Source organism: Delphinus delphis, chromosome 16 (genome assembly GCF_949987515.2).
Source record: "Delphinus delphis chromosome 16, mDelDel1.2, whole genome shotgun sequence".
NCBI classification, from domain to species: Eukaryota; Metazoa; Chordata; class Mammalia; order Artiodactyla; family Delphinidae; genus Delphinus; species Delphinus delphis.
Genome location: NC_082698.1, coordinates 46,516,291 through 46,543,022, shown reverse-complemented (window position 1 = coordinate 46,543,022; position 26,732 = coordinate 46,516,291). Strand labels below are relative to the sequence as shown.

At 44.3% G+C, this 26,732-nt stretch overlaps 1 protein-coding gene across 1 annotated transcript in view; it reads right to left on the bottom strand.

The window, feature by feature from the left end:
* The window catches only part of VSTM4 (V-set and transmembrane domain containing 4), an 85,643-nt gene that overhangs the window by 9,454 nt on the left and 49,457 nt on the right, over nt 1-26,732 (bottom strand). Inside the window, exons 6-7 of the mRNA XM_060033685.1 lie at nt 16,147-16,253; nt 14,702-14,763 (exon numbers count right to left, since the gene is read on the bottom strand). Of these exons, the coding sequence (XP_059889668.1) occupies nt 14,702-14,763; nt 16,147-16,253 (169 nt within the window). The remainder of the gene's footprint in view (nt 1-14,701; nt 14,764-16,146; nt 16,254-26,732) is intronic.

Here is a 26,732-nt window from a genome sequence, read left to right as displayed (position 1 = left end):
CCCGTGTTTTTTACTTTAGCCCTTCGAGTAGGTGCTAGTGATCCAGTAATTACTATTTCACTGTCCCCGAGGGACTCACCAATTCTAGACTTGCGCTCAAGTTCTCACTGACGGCCACTGAGCCAGATTAAATTCCCACACAGCACGACATCCCCTCAGAAGAACTGGGAAAGGATTATCACACAGACAAGTCTTCCGAGGCAGTGATGGAATCTTCTGGACTCCAGGCGTAACAAAGTGAGTATGCAAGTTTCAAAGTCTGAAACACCATGTCTCCCATCCCCTATCCTTCTGTTCTGCCAGTGAGGAGACGCTGCTACAGCAGACGACGGCCTCCAGGCTGGACCTCCCACTTCTCATTTAAGCCCCACTTACCGCCAGTTTTAGGGTGATGATTATGGGACATTATCTATGGGGAAGGATTTACTGGATAAAACTAGCACCAGAAAAGTCGACCCCCAAAAGGCAGAAGTTGTGTAACTCCTGGGAACACACCTCACTTCGAGCTCCTAACTGGAAGTTTCTTGAGTGTTTCATTTTGTAGGTGTGTTTCTGGGATTCAAGCCAAGAATGAACTTTCCTACTAGGAGAGAGAGAGATTTAACATTCTATGCAGACTCCTGCAAAACAACACTTTTTCACAGAGATCACAGTTGGACGTGCGAGTTGAATTAAATTGCAGGAATAAAAGAAAAATGCAATTGCAGCCACTGCAAGTTCTCCAATGTCAGAAGTTCAATTGGGTAATACCATTACCGCAGCAACAGATCAATAACTAGGACATGGGATGTTTATGCTAACGTCACCTTAGAGTTTAAAAATGTGATTGCAGTTCTACTGAGCTGCACGATCAGGAATCTATTTACCCAAGAGAGAATTACATATCATCCATATTATCAAGGGCAGACTTCCTCTTCCCCCTTTGAGATAAGTGCTCATTTTTTATTCAACAGAGGAGTACCTGCTAAAACAAACTCTCGCCTCCCAATATCCGTACACATGCAACTATGGCCACTGGGGTGAGGAATGCTGTGCATTCAGTGAAGCTCTATCTGATGGAGGGCCCTCAATGGATACCTGTAGGTCCCAACTCACGAAAGAAAACTGTTGTGGTCCTTATACATCCTGTAAGAAACAACATGCCTTGGAAATGAACTTGACTTAATTTTGAGTTCCAAAGGTCTGCTGACTGTTTATGTTTATATGTTTATTTATATTTAAACATATTATAGAAAGAAAAAGTAGAGTTCCCTAGTATGCACATTAAATTAAAATAAAGAATCAAACTGAACAAACGAGACACCTTTCCAAGATAGAGATGTTAAACTGTGGTATGAAGGACACAATCCAGAAGTGACTTTGGGAGGCGACAGAGGATGGGGGTTGAGAAGTGGTCCTTCTGAGACAGAACTCAGGAAATGTCAACTAATCTTCACCAGCTCAGTCAATCCTCACATACCAGCCCTGAGGTATGCGAGGTGGAGCCAACGGCCATGCCCACTTTACAGAGGGGCAAACAGGCTTTAAAAGGCAGATACATCACTCACAGTCCTGCAGCCATTGCTGGATGGGGTCTGGACTCAGAGCCAGGCAGGCCTGCCCAGAATCCACCCTCTGCTCATGGGCAGTGACCCACACTTACAAGTACAGGGCCAGCCGCAGTGACTAAGGCTCTGGTGTGGATGCCTGGTACCCAGGTGAGCCAACCAGGCAGACAGCAGACCTTGAAATCCCAAGGGGGAAAAGAGTAACCTTCCAAAGACAAGGGGGAAGCTTCACTGGCACAAATCTCAGGAGAGTGTGTTTTCAGAACAGGTCTGTACTGCTCAGTGGGCAGGTGAGCTCCAGCTAAAGGGGAAGTGGGGCAAAGAGAGCTGTCCCGTGCTCACAGAGGCCTGGCTTGGTGTGAAGGGACAGAGTACTTGAGGGTGCGGCTCCAAGAGCAGACACGTGGTGCTGACAATGACGAGAGGATGATGAAGGAGGAGGGAATCCCTTCAGGTGATCACTTGTCTCACTCCACAGTCTCACCCACAAAGGACTCTTAACCTCCAAGGACGGAGCAAGTGTGCCTCTTACCAGCATGGGATGGAAGTGACAAGGGTGCAGGCTCTGCTTTGGCCAGACTGCGTGTGAGGTGGCAACAGACCCTTGATTAGAGGTGCCCATTGAACAGGCAGAAATGTGAAGCCAAGTGTCAATGGGGTAGGACTGGAAAATCCAGGGGAATTTTCCGAGGTACCCGCTGGAGCCACATGCCAGGTCTGCTCTCACTGTCTCCTTGGGGCTGAGGTCAGTGGTCCAATGGGACCTCTCCCTCAGAGCTGGGAGCTGGAATCCAGCTGCAGTCTCACAGCCAGCAGGCAGCTGTGACTGCTGACTTAGATGCACCTTGACCATCTGAGCCAGGACCCAGAGACCAGGACCCTTCGTTTCTGTGCACGGAGATAGAGGCACTCTCTGAGGCCCACTTCCTTTGTTGTTTCAGCCATCTATAAGCCTTGCAATTACATCTGCCTACCTCACACCCAGCTTCCCTTCCACATGGTTACTCGGTGACTAATGGCCAATAACCCAGTGTTCTCTAGGACTCTGGAAGGCTTAGAAAGGCTCTGTAACTCAGCAGAGAAGCCTTGGATGGAGATGAAGATTTTAAAGTCTTATCCAGGCGTGTTGGCACCTTGGGTTGGATGAAGTCATTCGGAAATCATGAGCTGAGCAAATTCCCATCATGCTCCTGAATCTGGAGAATTCAAAGGCTGTTTAGCAAAGTGCATTACCAGAATGAATCTGACATGACGGAAAGTCACATGCCCCTGGCTAATTGCTCTGAGGACAGACAGAAGTGACCAGCTTTAGAAAGTGCTGAAGCTTTGCACTGAAAGGCCTGAGGCATTACGAGTTATCAGACAGATGGATATCTCTAGATTTCACCAACATGTGTTTTGGAAGCTAAAATGTGATTATAGATAACGCTCCTGGGGAGGGTCCTGATACATGAAACTTTCCACAGTGGCACAGTGAGAGCTCCATGATCTAATACAGTCACGTATTTTCTCTTCCCCGTGGACCATAGATGTATGTTTTCCCAGCTGCCTTCCAAAATTACTTTTCCTGGCAGTATTATTCAAGAGAATGCTTATGCTTTGAAAAAGAAAGTGTCTGGTTACCTACTACATAAGAGTCCACTCTGAGAGTCTTCAATCTTGAACACTCTTGATCTTCTAATCAACTGCAATCTTTAACACTTTTCTAGATTCATCGGATTGGGCAAGGGTCTGTCTAGGGGTACTTAAGAGCATGGACTCTCGGAGACTGAAAGACTGCTATTTACCGGCTGTGTGACCTTAGGTAAGTTACTTAACCACTCTGTGCCTCTGTTTCCTCATCAGAGGCACGGGATTCATAAAGTGGGATTAATAATAGTACCGATCCCATGGGGTTATTTTGAGGATTAAATGCATTAATATATGTAATGTACTTAGAAAATTGCCTGGTAGCTCAACAGTAAATGCTACACAAGGGCTCAACTATGACTACAACTTTTATCATAGAAACGAACAAGTGTTGCTTTAACAATTTCCCTTTGAGATATTTAGAGGCAGAGAACTGAAGATATTCAGAGGTCATTTGGAAAACATCATGTACCAGATGCTGCTGGATGCCACTGGACCTCAGAAACCAAGGCAAAGAAATGGGAGGCTTGGGCTCAACAGCTAGCAAGCGACAGAGCCAGCGCAAGAGCTGGCCTATAACCACACCACTCAGGTCCACGGGAGCGGTGACTTTGTCAAACTTATCCATTGCTGCACCCAGTGGTGTGCGGGGAAATTGCCGAACAACTGGCCCTCCAAGAAGAAAACTCTCTTTTGTAGCATTTGCTGATTTACATGTGTAAATCCTCCCGCAATGGCTGATTTCAACATGCCGAAGAGATCTGTTTTCTCTAGTGGATAGGAGTGGGCTGGGGCACGCCATTGTTTATAACTTAGCTCCTAGGAAGATACCTGACCCAGGTGCTACCTGGCACACAGGAGTTACTCAATGCTCACTTTTAAATGAATGAGTGAATGAATGAATAAGACAAAATGAAAGAAAACCAGTCTGACACTCATTAAAAACTGTTCTGTGGATATCCTTGGTCCCAGGAATGTAGGGAGGGGATGCTCTCAGAAATCATGGGCAGAACCATGGGACTCATTTCTCTTTCAGCCTATCTAGGGTTTCCATGAGGACAGTCTACTGAGAAGTAGGATGCCTGGGTTCTACTACTTGGAATCATATAAAATTTGTATATGGCTTTCAGCTTTATGGTTTTAAAGATAGATGATAGATAGATAGACGATAGATAGATAGATAGATAGAAAGATATTCTACACTGGGGAGGGTATGAGGAAATGTTCACTCTCATCCTTTGTTGGTGGGAGAATAAAATAAGAAAACACTTTTGGAAGGTAATTGGGCAGAATCTATCAAAATTGAAAATGCAGATATACTTTCCCATCGTAATCCCATTTCTAAAAATCTCTCCTATAGAAACACCATTAAGCAAATTTGTATTTGAAAGGATATTCACTAGAGCACTGATCCAAAGAGTTAGAAGTTAGAGTTGGGACTGATTAAAGAAACAATGATGCCATAACACTTTGCAGTCATGAGAAGAATGGGGTAGATCTATATGTACTGACACAGAAATATGAGCCTGATATATTGTTAATGAGAAGACAATTCAACGTGTGAATATTTTGTTTAGGATTGTTTTTAGGGAACACACAGAAATGGATTTGTCATAATCTGTGGACAGAACCTACAATGATTGTGGGTCAACTGTATATACACTTTGGGAATATACACATATATATGGATTTAAGTTTACATGTACATAGAAAAATACTTAGAAGAATATAAGCCAATCTCCTAACAGAAGCCACCTATTAGGAGGCCCAAGGAAGAATTTTACTTTCTGTTTTAACAAATAGAGAACCTGAATTGCCAGCCTTACTCCTGCACCCCACGCAGAATTACCATTACAGCTTTCATCATGAAAACCCATCCAGTAAAGTCAGGACAGAAAACACCCTCGACCCAGTGGCCTAGGACTTTGCTGAGTGCTTTTGATGAGAGGCAGCAGATCCCAGAGTCCAGCGAGGAAGAAGAGGGACTGGGGGCCAAGTACCTGGTCAGATCCAGCTCTGCCAGGTCCATGGGAGTGGTGACTTTGTGGGAGGGGGGTTTGTGCTTGTCCTACTTCCCTATGCCTCCCCTGCCTCATCTATGAGATGGACACATTACAACGCATAGGTCAGAGTCATCCCAATGTCCATGTTGGTAAACACTGGGATAGTGCCTGCATGGGCAAGTGCCGTCAAAGGGAAGTGTGTGTACCATCACCATCATCACCTTCATCCTCACCATCATCACCGTCATCACCATCATCACCTTCATCATCACCATCATCACCTTCATCATCACCATCATCACCGTCATCACCATCATCACCACCACCATCATCATCGCCATCACAATCACCATCATCACCACCAGCATTATGTTCTAGACACAATGTACAGGCAAGCATTAGGAGCAAATACAAAATAGTAGGAGGTGTGCTAGCTTATTTGTTGGATTCATATGTAATATGGGCAATGGGCACATATGATTGAATTCATAGTTCGTATTCATCATCTTTCTATGCACACTGCAATCTTAATTCACAAGACTGTGTCTTATTGCATCACATGTACTTGTTGGAATTTATAAATTCAGCTTTAGGAACTTATAATAATAAATGAGAATTGAATCTGGCTAGGGAAACAAAATCCCCTAAATGTACCATTAGTTTGTCATGAACTCAGAGTTTCACACAGAAATTTTCTTCCTGATATTCTGGATGCCCACCGTGATGTTACAGATTAGGTTGATGATGTTTTTCTTCCTTTTCTTTTTTTCCAAAATGGCGCTTCATTTCTAGTATTCTCTATTTGAGACTGAAAAAGTCTCTTAAAAACAACTCTGGGGCTTCCCTGGTGGTGCAGTGGTTGAGAGTCCGCCTGCCGATGCAGGGGACACGGGTTCGTGCCCCGGTCCGGGAAGATCCCACGTGCCGCGGAGCGGCTGGGCCCGTGAGCCATGGCCGCTGAGCCTGCGCGTCCGGAGCCTGTGCTCCGCAGCGGGAGAGGCCACAGCAGTGAGAGGACCGCGTACGGCAAAAAAAAAAAAAAAAAATGAAGTTTTAAATGAAATAGGCTTTTAAAAAAAAAAAAAATCAAATGTGAGCACAAATGATATTGTTCCAGCAGATTACAAAAATAAAATAGAGTGAAAAAGTTTAAAAAAAAAAATTTCCCAGCAGTGCAATGATCCCAGCAATGAAGTGCCCAATAAAGGCAGCAAATCAGCTGAGCCGAGATGCAAAACAAGCTACCGCTCTGAAGGGACATTCCCTGCAGACACACAGAGATGGCCCTGCCCCAGAGTGGGCCCAGGACCCCCGGGAGCAGGGTGGGCCTGTGCAACCAGCCAGGGTCACTCAGGGGACTGGACCCACTGGGCTTCCGGGCCTGCCTCCAGCCTGGACCATCCTCGGGCCCAGCTCACCCCTCTGCTGCCTGTTCACCTTTGTCAGGGGGCTCCAAGGCTCCTGTCCCCATAGCGCCTCGTACACCGCCTGTCCACACTGAGTGGGAGACTGCAACATGATCCAAAGGAATCTGTGACGCAGCAAGTTGGAGGAACACAGCTCCAAGGTGGTCAACTCCGAAATCACCTCCCTCCTGAAAGCACAAAGCCACACTACCCTTCTAGAACAGGGCAAGGCAGACTCCCTCTGCACCACTTCTAGAGGAGTCCTGTCATCTCCCAAAAGGGGGTTCCCAAGGAGTGCTTAAGGTGCTACCAGTCTTAAAAGACTCCTGAAAGTAACGGCTTCACCTGGCCCTTTGTTAACAGCATCAGAGCCTCAACCAACCTCCACTGGCCTGTGGTGAAGCTGAGAAGCTTCCAGCCCTGTAGCTGTTTTCAGAGAGCGTGAAGCACAGAGGGGCCTCGGCACGGACCTCGTGGCCTGCGGGGAAGTGACGGCCCTGCATCAGGGCTGAGTCTCTAATATGAGATGTTCCCACTGCCACTTTGGGGAGGCCTGATCTCGCCTCCTTGGTGATCACGTCCCACTTACGAAAGGCCCAGCCACCTGCCCTCCCCCGACTGAAGGAAGCCCATGAAACGAAATGACTTCTGTTTTCCCGACTCTCATCCCTTCCGAAGCCCGGGCATCTATTCTTCCCTCCAGTTGACACACGTAACTCCCCGTGACAATAATGGGATGTGCATGTGTACCGAGGGGGGCATAGAATTTTTATCTCTGTAAAAATGGTACTAGCGTGGTACAAGCAAAGTTTTTGTTTTCTTCCCAAGGCTTTTACTTGGGGAGATATATTGTTCATGTGCTGGTGGGTTTTTCCTTCTTTTTAATTTTAAATCGAGATTATGAACATATTTTATGCAGGTTAATATATTCTTTTCATGCAAAATTTAACTGAAACCAGTGCTAGCACACTTAACGACAACAAGAGAAATTCTTCAGCTTATTATAAACATCCTTCAAGAAACCTGAAATGCGTGTCCTCTGGAAATAATTTTGCTGGGATTTGGGTTATTATTAAAATCCTCTCAGAATTCTATCACTGGTGTCTAATGTGCCTCAAAGCCCTTTTCTGCTACTGATCAGAGAAAAACTCTTTTTGGACTTGCAAGTACACTGTCGATAGTGAAAACTGAACTGGAAGAGGGGGCTGCTTTCCTGACACCAGGCAAACACTCAGTAGGGCTGGCATCTCAGTCCTGGGCTGACCACTGGGTGCAAGGCCCACTCCTAAGACAGGTTCCCTTCAACTATGATGGAATGAACCTCATCCCTCTGTTTTAAGTGCTCTGATCTTTCAGATTCCATGAGAGGAGGCAGGTTTACTGCAGACTTTGAACTCAAGGGAATCCCAGACAAGAAGGTCTTGGTCACACATTCCCTACGTGTCAGAATTCTCTACCTGTGACTGTGAGGGGTCCTAGGAGATCATAGGACAGCTACACACAGCTGAGACGGGGATGAGCTATCCAGGAAAGGTTTACAGGAATGAAAGGGAGTCACAATACCCTTTAGAAGCAGATTCTCATGTTTAATTCTCTCTTTGTGGATAAATAAGAAAACCCACCATTCTCCTAAGTGGGCTGAACTGTCTCACTAAAATGTAAATACAACTGTCTCCAGAGGTGGCCGGGGATGACTCTGTCCCGCCAGCCATGACCTAACCAGAGCTGGCTACTGTTTTTTAAGTTACTTAGAGCTGCACTTCTTAAACTTTAATGTTCACCAGATTCATCTGGAACCTTACTGAATTGCAGATTCTAATTCAGTAAGTCTAGGGTGGGGCCTGAGCTTCCATGCTTCCAACAAGCTCCCAGGCAATGCCCAGGCTGCTGGTCCGTGGACCTCACGTTGAGCAGTGAGGACTTAGAGCTCCTATCTCAGATCTCTGCCCTCAATTGTTCATTCATTCCACACATAGTCTGCAGATCCCAGGTCACCCACTGGGGACAGAGTGATGGGCAGGTTGTCGATGACTTTAAAACTAATGCTAATCAAAATTTAAAACTTCTGGGCATCAAAGGACATAGCAACAAAGTGCAAAGGCAACCTACAGAATGGATGAAAATACTTGCAAATTGTATATCCAAAAGGGGTTAATATCCAGAATATATACAGAACTTCTATAAACACAACAACAAAAAACGAGCAATCTGATTTTAAAATGGGGGAAAGACTTGAATAGACATTTCTCCAAAGAAGATATACAAATGGCCAACAGGCACATGAAAAGATGCTCAACATCACTAATCATTATGGAAATGCAAATCAAAACCACAATGAGACACCATCTCACACCCATTAGGCTGGGTTACTATATTAAAAAACAAAACAGAAAATAACAAGTGTCGGTAAGGATATAGAGAAACAGAACCCTTGTGCACTGTTGGTGGGAATGTAAAATCATGCAGCCACTATGGAAAAGAGTATAGCAGTTCCTCAAAAAATTAAACAGAGAACTACCAGGTGATCCAGGGATTCCACTTCTAGGTACATATCCAAAATATCTGAATGCAGGGACTCAAAGAGATATTTGTACATCCATATTCACAGCAGTATTATTCATTGGCTTGTCATTTTCACCTGGAGTCTGAGGGTCTGCTGGGAGTTGGCATGTGCGGTTGAGATGAGGGAGATGGAGCCTACAAAGCACCTAGCAGAGGGGTTGGCACACAGTAGGTGCTCAGTAAATGAGGGTTCTCGCTTTTTGCCAATGAGTCAGTGGAGGTGGCAGGCAGGTTGTTTCCTTGGGGTGAGCGTGTGTCAATATCACTCTGGAAAGAGCGGCTGGGTGACTGAAGGGCTCTGTGGCCTGTGACCACTCCAGGAAGGATGCTTTTATGGATTTTGTGGCAAAATGCAACAATTACAGAATTAAACACCTAAACTGGTACCAGACCCCAAAGAAAAGATGTTGCCAAATTATTTTCTAAATTACCCACTAAGGCCTGTGTGAGTCGACAAGTAGCTATTGACTTTAGTTTCAGCTGCCATCAAGACTTATTGATGTGAGAGAGAAATATTGACCAAATTGAGACCAAGGTCAATGCTGGCCTCCTGGGAAAATAAATCTTAATATTAACCGAAAACTGCAGACGCTAGGCCTGGTATTTTTGACTCTAAACTGCTGGTCAGACAGAGGTCCACTCAAAGTCAGCTCTTTACTTCACTGTGTATTGTTATAGGTGCAAACTGGTCTCCAAATGGACTCGTTTCTGGAAAATTTGGTATAAAAATTTCAAGCTTTTTCGTATCTTAAAAGATCAAAGGACAATTGGTATTTAAGAACTGTCATGGGTGATATTTCCACAAAACAAAGAATCCATTTTGAAGTGCAGATAAGTGCCCCGACTTACTTTCTGTGAAAATTAAGAATTTCCTATGTTGACTCTCCATCCAGAGGGGCATACCAGCTCAAACAAATAGACAAAAACTCAACCATAAAAACCTGCAGTTAAGACCAGTTATTTTTGAAAATGCTGTTGAATCTACTTTGTTTATAAGTGGCCCCAAATTGCTTAAGGCAAACTGCTTTTATAGCTGTGGACTCAAAAAAGTTGTCCATTCAAGGCTGCTGACGCTGCCCCATCTACTGGGTCAGCAGCACTGTCTTCATGGGAGATGAAACACTACCCCCTGTGGGTTGTTGGAACTTACTTTTCTGAAACAGAGTGTTTGTGTGTCCTCACAGGCAAATCTGGGAGTCGGGGGACTTATTGTGAGATGACATGCAAAATATGTCCACGTGGTCCATGACACGCAAAATGCGAATATGATGACATGCAAAAAGTGCTTTTTCTTATATATCCCTGGGATGTATCAATGGAATGTCAATAAAGAGCGGTTTCTGTTGTTACCAGGGGTAAAAGATTGGATTAGAAACAACAGGCCCTGAGCAACTTAGAACGTAAGATGGGGGAAATTTACAAAGTATAATCATTCTTGAGGTTGTTGATGAATATCAGGATTAAGAATAAAAGATCTGGAAAAGATACACACATACACACGCAGATGTGCAGTGATATGGACAGCCGGGAGAGAGTGAACTCAGACTATCTGGGGAAACTGACCTCAACGGATGGGATGAAGGATGTTCCAAGGAAAGTTGATAGTTTTAGCCTTTGTGTTCAGTTGAGTTTCCCAAAGTCTACTGAATGACCAGAAATCTATTAAAATCAGCAAAAATTCCACTGCTACATTTGAGGACAAGACAGTGTAGTCAACAGAGCAGAACTGATAAGGAATTTCTGATGATATGAACCAGATGGAATCACACTGTATGAAAAGCCCTTCAGGACCCACAACTCATTGCAGGCAAAAGGAGGCTTTCTTTGGAAAACAGAGGAACCATCCTGTCTAGGAGAACAGCAGAAACCTGGGCACAGACTAGGAAGGTCAGGGGCAAGGCTGAGCCATGAGAGGATGTCAGAATCATGCACAGAGATCCAGGTTCCACTCTGAGACAAGGCTTCAATTAAGCTGGTTAAAACCTTACACTCTGGCTTCAGAAGGACAAAGGTTCAAGTCCTGACTGCAGCCCACAAGCTGCATGACCTTGGGTTAGTCGTCCATCTGTCACCTTACTGACTCCGAGTCTCACTGTGCCCATCTACAAAAGCACGATGACAGAACCTACTCCACAAAGCTGGGGTGCAAAATCACACATCCCCATCCTGTTGGACACTGCTCTGGTGTGGAGAACACAGCAGTGACCAGAGCAGACAACCTCCCTGCCTTCATGGACCTTGCATTCTGAGAAGAGAAAGGCAGGTCATAGATACATGTACGTCAGGGTGCCTCTCATGGGGAGTTCCTTCAGAGGGTGGGTGGTGTTTTATATAGAGTTTCAGGAAGGCTTCTCCACTGAGCTGATATTTGAATAGAGACCCTAGGGGGTGAGTAATAAGCCACAGACATAGCCTGGGGAGGATGGTCCAGGCATATAAGACAACAAAAGCCCTACCAGAACATGCTTGGTATGGTTAAGGACTAGCAAGGAAGACAGAATGATGGGAGGGGAATGAGAAAGGGGGACAGTGGTAAAAACGATGTCAAAGAGGTCATGGGGGCTAGATCATTATAGGGCTGCGCTGTCCAATATGGTAACCAATAGCCAAATGTGACTATTAAGCTCTTGAACTGTGGTTCTGAAATGAGATGTGCAGGAAGCATAACATACACACTGGATTTTGAAGGCTTAGCAGAACAATAAGCATTAAAATATTTCATTAATAACTTTTATATTGGTTATATGTTTAAATGATAATATTTTGATATATTGGGTTAAATAAGCCATACTATGAAAATTGGTTTCACCTGTTTGTTTTTACGTCTTTAATGTGGTTACCGGAAAATTTAAATTACATGTGGCTTGCATGATATAAGGCATTAGAGGCCACCGTAACGAGCATGGCATTTATGCTGAGCAATGTGGGAAGTAAACAGAAATGCACACAAAGTGCTTAGCATATTTCCCAGAACAGAGCGGAAAATGTTTAGGAAACTAGAATTCCATTCACAGACAAACTACTCAAATGTAAAGGCAAATATATTTAGGGGGGAAGACACTGGATTCAAGAAAAAGTAGTAACAGAACGAATAAAAGTTAAGTTTAAATAATTGTTTGGAATGTAGTGATGACGTATAATGAAACTGGCAAGTAGTGATTATGGAAATATGAAACATAAAGTTAAATAAAAAAGAATCTGACAAAAAAGAATGACAGATAAAATTGGATCCATTCCTAAATTCCAAATGGATCAGAGAAAAACAGGCAAAAAAAAAAAAGGAAACCATGTAAGTATTTCACTGTAGCCATCCTGGTAGATGTGAACTGGTTTTCTGCTTCTAACCTCCATTCCATGACACCAATGAGATTAAATACTTTTCATGTGCTGACTGGCTATCTGTATGTCTTCTCTGGTGACGCACATGTTTAAGACTTCTGCCTATTTTTTTGTAGTGTTGCCTTTTTCTTTTTTATTGATTTGTAGGTGTTCACAAATGCTAGGTAAGAATCCTTCACCAAATATACACGCGGCAGGTACACTCTCCCCATAGGTGGCTTCCCTTTTCAATCTTGTACAGATATCTTTCATCAGAATAGACCTTCTAAATTTTAATGTAATCCGAGGTTTTCAATCTTTTCCTTTATGGCTCATACATTACACGTCTTGTTTAAAAATCTTTGCTTGCCCTGACCTTATGCAGATAAGCTAATTTTAGGAAGTTTTATTTTTACCTTTACTTAAGTGTACGGACCTTCTCTAATTAATCTGTGTGTGTGTGGCGTGAAGTCCAGTTTATGGATCATTGTTTTTCATGTGGAGATCCTACAGACCCGTCACTGTATACTAAAAATATAACCCTTTCTTCACTGCACTGCAATGTCACGTTTGTCATAAAATCAAGTGACAATACATATGTAGGTATGTTTGGGGCTCTTTATTATGTTCCTTTGGTTTATTTGTCTATTCTCGTGCTAATACCATTACTTACTATACAGCTTAATTACTATGGCTTTAATATAAATCTTGTGAATTGGTATATAAATTCTTCACTTTGTTCTTTTCCTTCAAGATTATCTTGGCCCTCTGCAAGGCCAAGATAATCTTATTATCTTACATACACATTTTAGAATTGGTTTGTCAGTTTCTCTGCCTCTCTCTCCCTTTCTCTCTTTCACACACAAATACACAGCTGCTGAACAAAATTGGCAACAAAATAAATAACAATACGATTACAAACTTAAAAGAAATGCAATCTTCGTGCATCCATACTGATATAAAGAAATTAGTGAATAAGTCAATGAGGAAAGGGATCCAGCTCTTCCTTACAGAAGAATTTCAAGTAGTAAATGGAGGTGGATTGAGGAAAACAGAAAATCACCATCGGTTCACCATAGTAATAAGTGCTGCAAGCAAAATCCTTGGATGAACGCTAAAATGAGTAGACGGAAGTTCAAGGAAAAAAGGCTATTTGCACAGGCTTGATGTATCTCCCCTAAAATACCTATTAATTGCTGTGCTGGTCTTCATATGTGTCCACAAAGTCTCTGAGACCCCTCCCTGAATTCAGGAGATGCAGCTTCACTCTCCTCCCCTTGAGTGTGACCTGGACTTAATGACTGGCTTCTAACAAATAAAGTATGGAAAGGGAAAAATAGTGACTTTATACTGAAGGAACCTGGTAGACCCACCTTCACCAAGTGGTCACGGTCAACATCATAGCACATCCGCTCCATGGGACACTATGAGAAAGGCATAGCTCCTCTGTGTTGTTCTTCCCTCAAATCCATAACCTCATTTCTAATCATCAGAAAACCTCAGAGAAACCCAAATCAAGAGACGTTGTAAAAAATGCAGCTACTACTCTTTAAAAGTGCCAAGGCTGTAGAAGCAGACAGACGGAGGCGCTGGCCCTGATTGGAGGAGACTAAGGAGACAAGACCACGAAATGCGATGTGACGGCCTGGATGGGATCCTGCACCAGAAAAAGAACATTCGTGGAAAAACTGCTGAAATCTGATCCAAGTCTGGAGTGCAGTTAATGGTAATGTGCTGATGGTAACTTCTTAGTTTTGACAAATACACCATGGCTATGTGAGAAGTTAACCTTAGGAGAAGCTGGGCGAAGGGTAGACGGGAACTCTCTGTACCATCTTTCTCACTCTTCCGTAAAACTGAAGTTGTTTCAAAATTAAAAGTATAACATGTTTTCTGGAAAGTTCTTCAGCAGTCTCTTCAGAGTGGTTATCAAGACAAGTTTATACAAGCTGGTCCACTTTCTATTTTATACCTTTCTGAGTGCGATTTTTTCCCTTCTTTTCAAAAAAGGAGCACTGATAATGAAAAGTAATTCCATTTGGATTTTTAAAAAGCCACTGTGGGAACTAGCTGTGGAGAAAAGCTGACTCAAAAGCTGGCCCAAGAAGAGAGAATGCCTTTGCTTGGGAACAAAGCCCCAAGAACGTGGAGCATGTTTTCAGTCAATAAAGGTACTCCTTGGACCAGCGCTGTGTTTAGGGCTTGAGGGGACAACACAGAGACTGTGGTTACTCACCAGGGCAACTTTCCTTTGTGGCTTCAGCAGCTTCGGTTTATGGAACGGGGCAGCGATGGGAGCTGTGGAAGCACATCAAAGGTTTAGTCTGCAATTCCTCCCAGGACTCTTAAAACCCACATATCACGAGCACCACGGACAGAGAGCCTCGGACATAGGGCCACTTCCTGTCCTCGTGGAGGAACTCTAGTTTCTGATCCAGGTAACAGCTGGACTGGTGCCCCTCGGGGGAGGGTGATCCTCTCCTAACCTTTGGATACGTCATCCTCTCCTCTCAACAAGGTCAACAAAACCACAGCATAAAACACCGCCAGCTACAAAGAGGTCAGATGTGCAGGTGAGAACCCGGTGCACTTGGTAAAGGCTGAGGCTGGGACCTTCCCTGGGGCTTCCTCCTAGTTGCATGCTAACGCTGACAGCGGTGACCTTTGACCCTCACAGCTGCCCTGGGAGGTCAGCAGGGAGGGTCTTATTGTCCCCATCTAACAGAGAAGGAAACCGAGGCTCTTATTCTAACATCATGTAACTACCTAGTATTTAGATGAATTGGGACTTGAACTCAAAGCCAGGCTCAACCACATGGCTCTCTGAGTCTCATTTTCTTCTTCCGTAAAGTAGGGCACCATCTATGCTGACTGAATGAGGTGATACAGCAGTACAATGCCTGGCGCAGAGCAGGGACAGCTCCCTTCCCTCCCCAGATCCACAAGTGTCATTCCTCGCAGGACGCTCACGTCTCCCAGCCCCTTCTGTCCACCCAGTATACGTACAGTCTCAGCACCACCGCCTTCCACCACAGGGCGCAAAGGGTGCCAAGGGGCCATCCTGGGAAGCCCCAGTTGAGGGATAAAATGGATCCTGTCTTGTTCTTATTCACCTGGGCAACCCTTGTATTCCTAACTGTATATCAAATCCTTTGATGTACGACCTTCTCCTAAATTGGCCAGTTATTTTAGGAACGATTTATAAACAGTTTTACTTCTCACCTCAGGAAATGTCCATCTTCCTCATTTATGTTGCTCTAAGTCGTAACTGGAATCAAGTAATAACCCTCATTTTAATCCCCAGAACAAATCCAAAATAAATTACACACCTGGTTTTTATCTTTAGGAAAATCATAGAGCCTTCTTTCCCTTGAACAAACCAAGAGGATGCTGACACCCCCTTGGTCCACCCTGCTATGTGCAGAGAACGTTAATACTTCAAAGGGAAATACACTGTGGAATAGCCTGTAGAGGTTGACCCCCGCTAAAGCCATGCGCATCCAATGGCAATGCCCCCAGCCCACCTCGGGGACGGGGCTCAGTTATGACCAGAATCTAGGTGGGGTTCTCCAGACCATATAATCAGGGATGTCACATCCTCCACCTGCCTACTCTCCTGTCCTGATCTCACATCAGACCCCAGGTGCTCTCCACATGGATGACTGCTGGCTGGCTTCCTACCTTTGGCAGGGACTGCGGGAGGAACGTCAGCTTTTTCCTTCCGCCTCTTGCCCTTCTTGGGCTGCAGTGGGACCAAGCTGGTCACGCTGGTGACAGTCTCCCCTGAGCTGGAGAAGAAAAAGGTCCTGGTGAAGGCAAAGGCAGGCTTGTTCCGGGGAAAGGAAAAGGAAGCAATAGTCTCCGGGTACCCCATGTACCTGTGTGTAAGGCAGGGTACTCTTAGAGCCGGACTGGGATCACTCTGTGCCTAGCTCCAGGATGTCTGGAGGTCTGGTACTGACCCTTGGCTAAGGACGATGAGTCGAGCTAGTTAGGGATTTGTAACGTGCTGTGTAAAGTTCTAAAATCTCTGGAGAGACCCAGGGCCGGCTTGCCTACATTGTTTTGGGATGTATAGATTGTGTGTATAGACTGTTTACACCTGGTTAATGGGTTTACACAGTCTGGCTTGGTTACATCACCAGGAGGATATTAAGAGATCACTAAAAACTTCTCCTTGAGCTCCCCTAAAACCAACGTTCCTCGCACACATCTTTGTGGCTCACAATCCAGAGACAGAGCAGCACCTGTGCAAGGGAGAAGGGACCCTGGCGAGTTGCAGCTGGGAGTCCCTAGGGCCCCCCATGATTGTTCACACTTTCTCCTCCTGCTGTACGTACCTTCACCTTTAAGGTAAAGACTGAGTTAGACCTCAGGAGTGTTGTGAGTGTTTTCAATTATCTGGGTGGTTACCTGTGTAATCACTGTAGTATCAGATTCTATGTGTTACCGTTATAACCCAAAGTAATAGGTAAGCCTTACATTACAGGTAACAAAACCAAGATTCAAAGATGCTGAGTGACTTGCTCTAAGTGACACTGTTTGTAAGCAGACAACACGAAAGCTGCAAACCCAGACTGGCCTGATGTGAAACCTGTTCTCCTTGCTACCTGTGGGGTGGAGTCCAAGCACTTCCTTGAATGGCCATCGTCTTATTTCAAATGCACCCTATGGCTCCAGCAACCCAGAGGGCAGCCTCTTTTAGAATCTCTCGTCCTCAGGCACATATTCCAGCCAGGTAGGTACAGTTACCAAGAGAGGCTTGGTAACTCCCTTGATCTCCCTAATACAAAGGATTTCTAGACATCCATAAGATATGACCTAACAGTCAAAATGAATGAAGGTGGTAAACAGTTTTCACACAGGAGGAAAGGCTCGTACCTAGGAAAACATGCTAAAACTTCCTCAAGAAAGAGAAAGCCAAATTAAAATGTACTGCACTTTCTTTCTGCACATATCAGAATGGCAACAAACTTAAGGCAAAGCACTCTTTTGGCAAGGGTGTGAGGAATCAGGCACTCAGAAGTATTGCTGGTACAAGTGTAAACCCTTCCTGATGGAGAGTAATTCAGCAATCAGGATCACAGGCGCTATCAGAATTACAGAGGCTTATACTCTGTGACCCGGCAATTTCACTTCTGGGAATTTATTCTGTAGATATCCTTGCATGGGTATGAAATGTACATATAAGTCATTATAGTCCTGTTGGTAATAGCAATAGATTAGAAACAACCCAACTGTCCATCAGCGGGGGACTGGTTAAGGAAATTATGGTGAATCCACAAATCCACACACGGGGTCCTTTGTAACTGTAATGAGGGATGAGGAAGCTATTTATACAGGGATAAGAAAAGACACATTGTTAAGTGAAAAAGCTAGGTGTTGGACAATGTGTAAAATGTGTCATTTCTTTTGTATAAAAATACAGAAAAATAATATATATTAGTATTTATGTACACAAATAGAGAAACTTTGGAAATATTCACAAGAATTTAAAAATAGTGGTTCCTTAAAACGGGGGTGCTGAGGAAATAAACAGAAGGAAGATTGGACAAGGAGAATTATTTATTATTATTATTACATATTACATAATATAATAATATAATTAATAATTATATTATATATTATTATATAATATAATAATATGAATTATTACATATATTTTTAAATTATTTAACTTTAAATTTTAATTATTAAATCATGTGATTGTATAATCTTTGAAAAGCAGTAAATTAAACACTAATAAATATTTACATATATTTAATAAAAGAAAACAGACTATTCTAATATAGTCCTGGAGTTTTAAAAATAAACAAAGACTGAGTCACGTTGTGGGGAAATTTCCAAGAATACAGTTCACACTGAGAGTCCCCAAAGATAGCTTATTTTTATTGGGAACAGAAATTCTAACTGGCCATGGCTTTAGAGTACAGGGTCAACTGTGTAAATTTACAAATAGCCAAAAGGGATGTGTGTTTACAAAACTCTGGCCACAAAGAGAAAACAAGGGATCAGAAACCCTCAGAACTGTTTAAATACACAACCACACATACAGCTTCATTTCCTAGCTTTTTAAACTCTTGAAATGTTTATTTTTTCTTTCCATTATAAATTAATGCACGTCCATGTTTTAAAATGGTAATTACAAGCATGGAGACGAAAGAAAATAAGTGTATCATAACCAAAACATGATCTTCATAAATATTTCCAGCCTTTTTCCTCTTCCTTGTTTTATTTTTTTTAAAAAGACTTTATTTTTTAGAGCAGTTCTATGTTCACAACAAAATTGAGCAAAAGATACAGAGATTTTCCATAGACCCCTGACCACCCCCATTATGAACATCCCCACCAGAGTGGTACCTTTGTTTTAATTGATGAAACTACCTTGACACACATCATCACCCAAAGTCCACAGTTTACATTAGGGTTCACTCTTGGTGGTGTACATTGTATGGGTTTGGACAAATTTATAATGTAGCCATTACTGTAGTATCATACAGAATAGCTTCCATGCTCTAAAATTCCTCTGTGCTCTTCCTGTTCATCCCTCCCTCCCCCACCTCTGGCAACCACTGATCTATTAACCGTCTCCACAGCTTTGCCTTCTCCAGAATGTCACATATAGTTTGAATCATACAGTATGGAGCCTTTTCAGATTGGCTTCATTAACTTAGAAATATGCATTGAAGTTTTCTCCATGTCTTTTCATAGCTTGATAGCTCACTTCTTTTTAATGTTGAATAATATTCCATTGTCTGGATGTACCAGGGTTTATTTATTCATTCATCTACTGAAGGACATCTTTTTTGCTCCCAAGTTTTGGAGATTATGACTAAAGCTGCTGTCAACATCCATGTGCAGGCTTTTTGGGGACATTAAGTTTCAACTCTTCCTTGGTTCTTATACGTTGTCTTTTTTAAAATAATATTGGGGCTTCCCTGGTGGCGCAGTGGTTGAGAGTCCGCCTGCCGATGCAGGGGACACAGGTTCGTGCCCCGGTCTGGGAAGATCCCACATGCCGCGGAGCAGCTGGGCCCGTGAGCCATGGCCACTGAGCCTGCGCGTCCGGAGCCTGTGCTCCGCAACGGGAGAGGCCACAACAGTGAGAGGCCCGCGTACCGCAAAAAAATAAAATAATAATAATAATATTGTATTATAATTTTGCATCCTTCTTTTTACTTAATCTACACTTTCCATATTGTCACATCCTCCCACTATTCCAGTGAGAAGACATGCCCACAGTTTACTTAGCCTTCCCCTGACATCTAAACATCTAATTTGTTTCCCAGTTTGATATACAAATAACATTGCTATAAATATATTTGTGCATAATGGTTTTCCATTCTTAGACTTTTGTTTTTGGATTCTTAGACCTGGAAATACTAGTTCACAGAGGAGGATCATTTTAAAGGTTATTCAATACCCACTGTCAAAAAAAAAAAAAAATACCCACTGTCAAAATGATTTCCGACAAGTTAGTACTACTTTATAGCCTCTTGGTCAATGGATGAGGGCATTTATCTTTTCATCCTTTTTAACATCAGATTTATCAGTTTAAAAAATTTCTCACTTAATGAAGAAAAATGTGATATCTCCTTTTACTTGCATTTCTTTGCTTGCTAGGAGGAACATTTCCCGTGTTTGTCTGTGTTTCCTTATTTATGAATGATGTATGGACACCTTCTGCTATTATTTAGTAGGATTGTGAGTCATTCTTATAGATTTGTTTGCATCTTTGACATCAACCTGACATGCTTATTGCAAACATTTCCCTACTTTTGAATTTTGGCTTTTTGTTAAATGCATGGTCATTTGTTTTTGCTAAAATCGTTTGATAGTTTCTTTTTGTCTATTGCCTCTGAGTTGGGATTATCTTCCCCAGTTGCACCTCACACCCTGCAAAATCAAATAATATTTCCCCTTCCTCTTCTCTTTTCTTGGCTTTAATTCTTTAGCTCTTTAATATAAAATGAAAATTTTGAGACATCATAAACGTAGGCCATTATGCCCAGGGCTTTCAGTAAGCTGAAAAAAGACCTGCTTTGTCATCACCATTCTCCTTGAAAACAGTAAAACTGCACTAAACTAAATTTAGTTCTACTTCATACCTCAATCATGAGCACTCAGATACAATGAGTCACCACAATGACATACGATAGACAGTGATTCCCTCAGAATCTTAAGTCTCGCGTTGAGCCAGCAGGGCTGGTAGGAATTTTTGACAAAGTCCGTCTTATGATTCACTTACGAGAAAAGTTATTCTACATCTTAGGTTGCAACAGGACTGTATTTTGTGTCTGACACAAGGGAGTGGGCATTGCTGAAGCCAGTCAAACCAAGGAAGATAGAAAATAGGCCGGAAACTCCAGCTAAATTAGAGAGCTGTGTGATCGGAAAGAAGTGCTATTTGTGGGGAACAGGGCTGTTTTTCTGGCTCCAACAAGGGTGGGGCAGGAGGCGCACATGTGGGACCCTTGTTGTGACATGTACAAAGTTCCGGCCTGGCCGCCTCTCACAGGAGTCTCTGTCCCACAAAGACTGGGCACCTCTGCTCCGTGGCATGTAGTGGCTGGATCTAGCAAACGGGCACTGGACAGGGGCAGAAAGCCTGCACTAAATCTGCTTCCACTCTGACTAGAGAGGTGATACAGGACAAGTCACTCACTTCCCTGGGCCGCATCCCCCAACCTGTAAAATGGGAAGATGTACCCTTGATATCTATCTCACTGGGTCATAGTTAGGGTCAGATAAGAAAGCTCAGCCTCAATGAGATGGGGCATGAAATGGCTAAACAGCATGGACCCTAATCTCCAGCGTGTAGATGCAGTAGGGGGGTAGGGGCATGTCATGGTGTTACCCAGGGAAAACAATTTTGCTACTTGGGTATCTCATGATGCCAAGTCTTGGCCCTGAGGGGAAGCACAAACTTCAACTTAAACCTTGATCAGAAAATCTTTCTGCCGAGGGAGCACAGTGCACCCTCCTAGAGCCACAGACGTAGCAGTGCTGTACAAGTACCAAGCAGGACAGAGCAGGCGAGCAGGGCATAGAGAAAGGCTGAACCCCTGAGCAATGGGTGGCCACTCCAGGACACCAGGTAAAGCAGGCAACCTGGATTTTACCAGGCACTGAACAAATTGTGAGCAATCATATTTTGCAGAAGCTAAAGTTAATAAGAGCTATGTCTGTCTACCCTATGCAAAGCACTGTGAAAAGTGCCTGATATCCATAATCTCTGACCCGCCCAGATGGGTCCAGGCAGGAGATCTGGGATCTGATCCGGGTGGACCTGCCTCCTTGGCCCTGAAGCTAGGACTCTGAGCCCAGCCCAGACAACAGAGAACAAGAGAACTAGGGAAGGAAGAAGGCCAATCAAGCCAGATCTACAAGGGCTGCTCTAGGCTTAAGCCAGCTCCCCAAAAAGGTACCGGAAGGTGACATCAGCATTCCACTGCACTTTCAGTCTATACTAGATCCAGGACTGTTACAGCTGCTCGAAGCCCTGCCCTGGTGGGAGGAAGAGGGGCCATCCTGAATGCTAGGGTCCTGGAGGCAGGAGCAGTGACTGGTGCCCAAGACCAAGGGCCATCCTGGCCCAAGATTGGGCAGAGAAGGAGGGGAGCACATGCCTGTCCCTGGGATTGTCTGAAATAAACAGTATCAGAGGCCCAAAGGGAGGTGGGTGTGGCCAGGCCAGCCATGTGGAAATTCTGTGCCTCTACAACGAAGTGTGTCTGGGAGCAGAAAAAAAAAAACAATAGTATAAACTGAGATGACCCCACCAAGGAACATTTTTAAAATGAAAAACAAAACACCCAGGCACACCTTGCTTTCATAAGTGAATGTGAGCTCAACGCGCCCTCATACCGAACCACACAGCGCCTGTGCATAAGGAGTGCCACCCCTCCATGAAATACCTGCCTCACTGGGACACACCAGAGGAGCAGTTAACTGTTCCCACCGAGGAGCATTCAGACACCCAGCCTTCATCCCCCAGGTGCCTGGTGTTTCCCTGGATCCAGGACAAGCTTTGTGCCTCCACATATGAACTATGCCCCCTTGGGGTCTGTTCAACCCCGTTTCCGGCTGAATGAGCAGAGGATCCTCATCCTGGCAGAAAGCTGTCCGTCAAATACTGCAGAGGGATTCAGTGTGGCCTGAACTGGGATGGCTGGGATGCCAAGTGTGGTCTGTCGGGCAAAATATCCCGACCCAGAAAGCCCTCCATGAGCAGGGCTGAGGAAGATGTGCCAATCTGGCCCTGCCAGCATCCTTCTGGGCCTGCCCTCCCTGAACCCTTCCCGCTCCCACACCAGCTTTGAAAGTCAGTGTTTCCGTTGATTCATTTTACCTTCCGAAGTGTCCATGTGCTTCCTTTCCTCCCGGCTGCACACCTCAGTTCAGACCGTGAGAACTCACCAGGACCCCCAGAGGGCTTCCTCAGTTCCTCTCCGAGCAGCTCCAGGCTGCCTTTCCAAGACTACCCGCAACACACTCATCACCCTATAACCTTGTACCTTGCAATGTCAAGTGTGGAATCTTGCAGGAGGAACGCAGGTCTCAACAACTATGTTAGCATCTCACTGTCGTTTACAATGACAGGTCCCCCGCCCAAGGTAGCTGCCATTGATAAAGGCCAAGGACTAGTGCAAATAGGGTGAATTTCCTGACATCTCGCTCTAGGCTTTTGAAAGCGCTCCACGGGCTTTCCTTGCCACAAGAGGTCAATCAACAGCACGTGCCGAGGAGCTGCATACAAGTTACAGAACTTCACTTTAGAGGCAGACGAATGGTGCCTCCCTCGAGATGACTCTTTCTCATAAATGAGTAACACATGTCAAGCACGTAGACCTGCATCTGGTACGTTGTGTCACCTATGACTATCTTACCAGCATTATGATCATCATTATTACGGAATCTGCTGTCCGAGTTCTTGAATGGGGACTGGACGGACATGGCAGGGTTCAGAAACCTGTGCCAGAGCGGGCGCACCTAGAAAGGACCTGCAGACCCTGGGGGTCCTGATGCATTACTTTCTGCTGCTTTCATCCTATGTATGGCATTTTGTGAAGAGCACCAGGATAAAAGCTGCTCCTTCGGGAGGCAGTTGCCAAGGCACCTCCCTGTCCACAGCCTCCCCATGGCCTTTCATCATAAACGGTTTACATCACCTCAGAGGTTCTGCCGGGCCTCACCGTGAGAGCTCGTCCTTCCTGGTCCCTGCCAGTTTCACAGAGTCTGCACAAAGGCTTGGAGGTGGTTTAGTCTGTAAGTTTGAAATCTCTGAACACTAACTGGTAAGGTCAGGAGGTGCTTCCTTAATATTGGGTGGGCCAAAAAGTGCCTTCAGTTTTGTAAGTAAAAATAAAAGACACATTTTTCATTTTCACCAAGAACTTTAGTGAAAAACGTATTCACCCTTTTGTTCCACTACCTTCTGCCATTTTTCAGGCAAATTCATAATTCCATCTTCCCAAAACTTTTTTTTTCTTAACATCCTTATTGGAGTATAATTGCTTTACAGTGTTGTGTTAATTTCTGCTGTATAACAGAGTGAATCAGCTGTACGTATACATATATCCCCATATCCCCTCCCTCTTGTGCTTCCCTCCCACCCTCCCTATCCCACCCCTCTAGGTGGTCACAAAGCACCGAGCTGATCTCCCTGTGCTATTCGGCTGCTTCCCACTAACTAGCTATTTTACATTTGGTAGTGTATGTAAGTCCATGCCACTCTCTCACTTTGTCCCAGCTTACCCTTCCCCCTCCCCGGGTCCTCAAGTCCATTCTCTACATCTGCATCTTTATTCCTGTTCTGCCCCTAGGTTCATCAGAACTTTTTTTTTTTTTTAGATTTCATATATATATGTGTGTTAGCATACGGTATTTGTTTTTCTCTTTCTGACTTACTTCGCTCTGTATGACAGACTCTAGGTCCATCCACCTCACTACAAATAACTCAATTTCATTTCTTTTTATGGTTGAGTAATATTCCATTGTATATATGTGCCACATCTTCTTTATCCATTCATCTGTAGATGGACACTTAGGTTGCTTCCATGTCCTGGCTATTGTAAATAGTGCTGCAATGAACACTGTGGTACATGTCTCTTTTTGAATTATGGTTTTCTCAAAACTTTTTATCTTTCTGAGCAAAAAACTGTCCCAGGTACCTTTTACAGTCTTCCAGGGAATTGAAATTTTTTCCATTAAGATAATTTTGTAAAGTAAATGGAAATCCGAAGGTGCAATGTCTGGTGAATACAGCAGATGAATCAGAACTTCCCAGCCAAGCTGTAACAGTTTTTTCCTGGTCACCAAAGAAACATGCGGTCTTGCATTATCCTGATGGAAGATTATGCGTTTTCTGTTGACTAATTCTGGTTGCTTTTCGTCGAGTGCCACTTTCAGTTGGTCTAACTGGGAGCAGTACTTGTTGGAAATAATCGTTTGGTTTTCTGGAAGGAGCTCATAATAGAGGACTCCGTTCCAATCCCACCATATACAAACATCACCTTCTTTGGATGAAGACCGGCCTTTGGTGTGGTTGGCGGTGGTTCATGTCGCTTGCCCCATGATCTCATCGGTTCCACCTTGTTGTACAGCATCCACTTTTCATTGCCTGTGACAATTTGTTTTAAAAACAGAACGTTTTCATGATGTTTCAGTGGAGAATCGAATGTGGAAATATGGTCAGGAAGGTTTTTTTCCCTTAACTTACGTGGAACCCAAACATCAAAGCGATTCACATAACCAAGCTGGCGCAAATGATTTTCAACCCTTGATTTGGATATGTTGAGTACGTCGGCTGTCTCCCACGTGGTATAATGTTGATTGTTCTTAATTATTGTTTCGATTTGATCGCTATCAACTGGTCTACCTGACCATGGAGCATCGTCCAGTGAGAAATCTCCAGCACGAAACTTCGCAAACCACTTTTGACACGTTCGATCAGTCACAGCACCTTCTCCATACACTGCACAAATCTTTTTGTGCATTTCGGTTGCGTTTTTACCTTTCTTGAAATAATAAAGCGTAATATGCCGAAAATGTTGCTTTTTTGCTTACAACTTCAATATTAAAAAGGCTACACAAAAATCCACCAATTTTGATATCTTTTTTTAAATGCATGCTGATATGACAGCTGTCACATATGATCTAACAAAATTGTCTCGAATGAAGTTAAAGACAACTAAGTGCTACTAGAGCCAGCTTATGGAAAAAACCGAACGAACCTTTTGGGCCACCCAAAATTTAGTGGTTCTATGTAGTGTTGGTCTTGGGTCCTAAGAATAAAAGCAAGGAGAGGTCCCTGGGATTACCTGTCCAGCATCCACTCCCTGCCCCCTAGGGCTGAAGGCACATGTTTGGGTGGCACTGACCGCCCCCCCTGCTCGGCACAGTTTTATCCTCTGGCCTTAGTGCTTGGTTCGGGTTGGTCCCATAACAGTGAGTTCAGTTGTGTTTGTTCATTAGGAAGCAAGATGACTCCTTCATGAGCCCAGGGGTGAAAGCCGTGCTGCCACCGTTCCCTTCCCAAGGGAGTTGGCCTGGCCCGAGGACACATCAAAGCCTGGAGGCAGCACTGCCCAGAGAAGGGCTGGGAGCAGAAGCCACTGCCCTAAGGACCCTGTGCCCCCCAGAGCAAAGCCCACCCACTGCAGCATCCCGGGTCAGGTGAGCCAGCCAAGTCCCTTCCTGGGTAAGACCATCCGAGCTGGCTTTTCTGTTACCTGGAATCAAAAGGTCCGTAAATAGTAGAGAGGGCTAGCTCTTCATCTAAGAGTTGGCAGTTTTATTCATGTTCTTAATCTGGGGAGAGTAATTTGTACCTTGCAGGGTTTTTATGAGGATCAGAAGTAAATCCCATAAAGTGTTCAGCTGCAGAGGTACACGGGCGCTCCCTGAGTAACTATGAGGAATTAGTCCACAGCCGGTATTATCTCACTGAATCCTCACAACGACCCTGAGCCACAGGGACAGAGGCAGGTTTGTGCCCATTTTGTGGAGGGTGAAATATTCCCAGAGAAGCTGAGTGACTGGCACAAGCTGCTGAGTGGCACAGCTCAAACTGACACTAAAACCAGGTAGATGTTTGTCACGTTATTCCAGGAATAACAACCGGGTCCCATCACACAGGCCTGTCCTCCTCATGCCTGCCTCTGCCTAGGGCTCTGGAAGGAGGGAGCTGAGCCTGAGCCCTGGGGTGGGGCGAGGATAAGACTGCACAGCAGTGATGTCAGGGATGCAGGAGGAAGGTCAGGAGA